Source organism: Bemisia tabaci, chromosome 5 (assembly GCF_918797505.1).
Source record: "Bemisia tabaci chromosome 5, PGI_BMITA_v3".
Classification (NCBI taxonomy): domain Eukaryota; kingdom Metazoa; phylum Arthropoda; class Insecta; order Hemiptera; family Aleyrodidae; genus Bemisia; species Bemisia tabaci.
Genome location: NC_092797.1, coordinates 12,145,135 through 12,150,007, shown reverse-complemented (window position 1 = coordinate 12,150,007; position 4,873 = coordinate 12,145,135). Strand labels below are relative to the sequence as shown.

General features: G+C 37.1%; 1 protein-coding gene across 2 annotated transcripts; it reads right to left on the bottom strand.

Moving 5' to 3' along the window:
- Positions 1 to 303: 303 nt before the first annotated feature.
- LOC109042252 (RNA-splicing ligase RtcB1) lies at positions 304 to 4,335 on the bottom strand. 2 transcript variants are annotated; one of them, XM_019058904.2, is made up of 2 exons: positions 4,051 to 4,335; positions 304 to 1,856 (listed from the first exon to the last, which is right to left on the bottom strand). In XM_019058904.2, exon 2 carries the CDS (start codon positions 1,606 to 1,608, stop codon positions 460 to 462), a length of 1,149 nt encoding a protein of 382 aa, XP_018914449.2. In that variant the 5' UTR covers positions 1,609 to 1,856; positions 4,051 to 4,335; the 3' UTR covers positions 304 to 459. The 2 variants fall into 2 exon arrangements, with proteins under 2 accessions (XP_018914449.2, XP_072156395.1); XM_072300294.1 differs by lacking the exon at positions 4,051 to 4,335 and adding an exon at positions 3,761 to 3,978.
- Positions 4,336 to 4,873: the final 538 nt, after the last annotated feature.

Below are 4,873 nucleotides of genomic sequence, written 5' to 3'. Positions count from 1 at the left end.
CACCTCTAACCAGTTCACATCAACATAAAACGCCTTGATACAACTATTCATACTTTGCGGATGTCCGTATTGCATAGTCAAAAGTTGAAGGCGCTTCGGCGTTTTTTGCCTTCGTAGTGCGCCCGACGCTGTGCGGTACTGCGGTTAAGTCTCTCAATTTTTTTATATTCTAGGATTTAATTTACTTCGCTCACGCGTTTCTAATATTTCTTTGCGATTCTGGGATTTTTTATCATGGTGCAAATCAATACCTAAAATATCATAAAAGGTTCACTTATCGGCGAAAAATAAACAAAAACTCAGTCACACTCGCCACAAATACTTATATTTTATAAGAGATTGAAACTGACCCTGACCGAGCTTTTCCCAAAAACAAGGAATCATTACAATACAAATACAGAGTCTGCAGAATATAAAAATCTATAATAAAAACTGATTTTAAATCTTGCAGATAGTATGTTAAAAACCTTTCCAGTTAATGATCGGTTTTAAGCGCTTGATTATTTTCACACTATCTTTTTGTAACTTCATAACCTCCGAGACGTCCTTATAGGCAAATGGGCTTTCGTCAATAGTCTTCCGACATATCGGAGCCACAATTCCCTCCATGGCCTCTTGAAATTTTTCCAATTTGACATTTTTTCGTGCCTGAGTACGGGACATCTGCCTACCAGCTCCATGAGAGGAACTACATAAAAAATCATCATTACCCAACCCCTCCACAAGATAACAACCATCCCTCATATTACCAGGTATCACACCGCGTTCACCCTTATCAGAAGAGGTAGCTCCCTTCCTATGCAGGTATAAATCATTGCCTAGTGAAATACAATGATTATGGTTTTTATTCGTCCACAAATTTTTCATTGTATCGTACTGGATTCCTGTAACAGCTTTGATTGCTTTCTCAACTTTCAAGGCCATTGAGAGCCTGTTCAGCAAGGCAAACTCTAGACAATATTTTTGATAAAGCATATATTCATCACGCTGATCTGGATTTTCGATAGCATACGTTGCCTCGTACCCCTTATTCCTGCCAGAAACAGCTTTCATAAAGTAAGTTGCAAGATAGTGTCCAACACCTCTTGAGCCGCTATGAATTACTAGCCAAGTTTCATCATCGCACGTCAAGATTTCAATGAAATGATTACCAGAGCCTAAAGTTCCCAAATTTGGATTTGATTTATCTCTAACTGTCTCCCATAACTTGTCCAATGTTGTGGATTCCTTCAACTTCTGAAGTTTTTTTTTCAATTCATCGACCATAAAATTTGGTCTGCCCTGCGCAACGTAACGACCCGCCCCCATTGGTATATCCCTATTGACTTGATTGAATAGTTGACGGGCTTTTTCTTGGACTAATATTTGCTCAGCTTTTTTATCTGATATTAGAACAGCAATCATACCGCACCCTATATCATAGCCGACCCAAGCTGGTACAACGGCTCTTTTCGTTTTAATGACAGCACCTATTGGAGCTACATAGCCTGTATGAGCATCAGGCATCAATGCTGCTTGTATGACAAAGTCTTTGCTGCAACAATCGTTGAACTGCTTTAGAGCCTCTTCTTCCAAAGCTGGGCAGAAGATTTTAAGTTTTTTCGGCATGATTAGATGCGGTGACCAAAATTAGCGTATAGTCTTTTTTGCAGTTAGGCAAACGTCTGCTTAACAGTTAGTGATAATGACTAAAAGTCTTGAACAAACTTTGCAGAGTTATCTTTTGACTGGTAGTTAAGATACATAGACGAAACAGTGGCAGAATATTTTAACTACCGTGGAATTACTCAGGTGATATTTCCTCTTTATTTAGATAGGGTCTTCTTTTGTCTAATTTGACAATCTAACTGCCACATCTAAAACAGAAAATTAAAAAGAAGAAGTGAGTGTTGCATTTACCTCTGTTCTACAATTACGGTGCGATAAAATCACAATTACGGGAAAAAGGAAATTGGCACAGACATTTTCATACGTGTTGATCATCATTATTAACCAACCACACCATCATGATACACTTCCTAAAGAACCACCATAAACATAAAAAATCCCTCTTGCTCTTGGAAAAATGTTGCACTGATTTCAGTAAAGAGCATATGAGGCATTATTATTCTCAAATCCAGTTTCGACTGTTTTTGCGACTTTTAAGGTTAAAAATAATAACGAAGTGGCTATTCGTCGGTACGGTACCGACGGATAAATGGCTATTCGTCGGTACCGTACCGATGAATAAATGGCTATTCGTCGGTACCGTACCGATGAATAAATAGCTATTCGACAGTACCGTACCGATGAATAAATAGCTATTCGTCGGTACCGTACTTTGATTTTAGTACGTAAATTATATTAAAGATATGATTTCTTAATAATATTTTGGTGGAAGTTAAGAGCTAAAAATTGGGTGAAAGATGGAAAAAAAACCCAACACGAGTTGTAAAGAAATATTCTCCAAATTTAATTTATGTATTTAATACTCTCACATAATACTGAAATGTACTACTCTGTCAAATAAATAATCATAATACTGAAATGTACTTCACTGTCAAATGAATCATCATAATACTGAAATTTACTACTCTGTCAAAAGAATCATCAAGAACGCTTCTTTTTTTCGGGTGGTGGGGCCTTTAGTTTCATTTGCAAGTGTTTTCTTTCGTTTTCGTTTTTCGGGGGGATTTTCCACAGATTGTCGGTCGGCAACGGTGCGATTAAAGGAACAAAGTTGTCTTGCTGGCAGTTTAGGTCGCCCTCGTGAAATGACTTTACTCTTAAATTTTAGCTTCGTGAAGCTCTCTGCACTGACATTTTCGTCAGATGGAGCAGCAACAGAAATCGAAGATTCGCTAGTGGTGGAATAGCTCTCTGCACTATGATCGTTGTTAGTTGGGGCAGCAACAGAAACCGAAGATTCGCTGGTGGTGGAATAGCTCTCTGCACTATGATCGTTGTTAGTTGGGGCAGCGACAGATACTGAAGATTCGCAAGCCGTGGAGCAGCTACCATGAACTGACAATAGTTGTACATTTGTTCCAGTCCTTACCATGTTTTCAATCATCTTGAATGAACTTAAATAACTGTTGAATTGCGTGGTTCCGTGGTCTGAGGTTAGGCTAGCAATGTTTAAAACAATGGGCAGAATCATGTTGTACTTTTCACGCACACTTAGTGCCTTTACGCTTTGTTCACTCTCCTTCAAATCTCCAGAAAAACCATCAGAAAATTCTTCCAACAGTGCATCAACCTCTGGGCATTCTGTATCTAAGCAACCATTCTTTCTGTGATAGCGAATGTGAAACAAAGATACATCGAAACAGGATAAACGATCATGCTCTCGCTTCAAGAAGATGTGCCGGCATGGCGTTTGCTTGTCCATTCGGACCAAGGCTTGACAACACATTTTTATTAATTAATGTCGCCGATGCGGTACCGACGAATAGCCATTTATTCATCGGTACGGTACCGACGAATAGCCATTTATTCATCGGTACGGTACCGACGAATAGCCATTTATCCGTCGGTACCGTACCGACGAATAGCCTCATCCAAATAATAAATAAAAGCTGAATTCGCATGTGGATATTCTTTCTTATTACACGATGGTTTCAGCATGGGGCAGACAATTCCTTGAAACTTAAAAAAAGCAAATTTTCCTAAATATGGAATTATTAGTTTGTAATGATAAGCTTTTAAAATAAATTGCAAGCTAGCACACAAAAAAATGTTAACAATCCCAAATCAATTAAAGAGGAATGAATGAAAATACCTTGAAAAGTCTATTGAAAGTATGAATTAGATTTTTACGCGCCTGTGAGTTAATTCTGCGTTCGAAATGTGATGAAATTCAAATGAATGTTCGTCATTAACTAAAACAAATAATTTTTTGCACTCAAAATATTTGAGAATTTGATTCAAACAGTTCTATGCTGAAACGAAAATAGGTAATAGCCGAATAAAAGCGATCACGTAGTATAATGCGGAGAATTTAGAGTGCACCAGGCTTACATAATACGGCTGGCAACTTTTGAATATATTTTGACTAAAAATTGAACTTACTTGTGCCCTTTCGCGTTGAATAAATAAAACAAACTTCAATTATTTTAAAAGTTACTTAACACCTTAACCAATTCACACTAGACCGGAGAGAGGTTTGTTGTTTGCAAACAATTCTAGAGAACTTTGTCTAATCGGAGGTAGACCTTTGAACTTCACTTTTGTGGTTCAATTAAACTTTATAGGGTAAACTCTCATAGTTGCCGAAAATCACTTCTATTTACTGACGAAAACCGATTAAAACTTTAGGCAATATTGTTTTTCAGTTCGACAAGACCTGCTTTATCATTTTGATCGTAATGAAATGTTTCCCGGTACGACGCACGCATCAACACTTAAAATCTCCGGCTTCTTTAATGGGCGTTTAGGGGTATATAAATGTAATGGGTGAACCTGTGACATACACGTGTAAATGATATCAGTATTTGAATAATACTTACATACCTTCTCGATTAATAACGTTTAAATAGTATCTTAATGTTTAATAAAGCTTACCTACCCCCGTTACGAGATTCCAATTTTTATTAATGATCACTAATTGGCTTACTGAAGTGATATTTTAACCTGACTTCTCTGCAGACATTTTACTTTATTTTATTTTTTTTTTACTTTGAAATATGAAAAAATGGTCACAATATAATGAGGCGTCAAATGTGTCGAAATGTGAAGTTACATCTTTTATTGCCATTCAAAGTATGGAATTTTACTTCATATACGACTTAACGCCTGTTGATCGCAACCATGAGCAATGCGCAGTTCCTCAATTCGAAAAGTAGACGGTCCTGGATTTCGTCTATGAAAATATATATGAAAAATAACTGGAAAA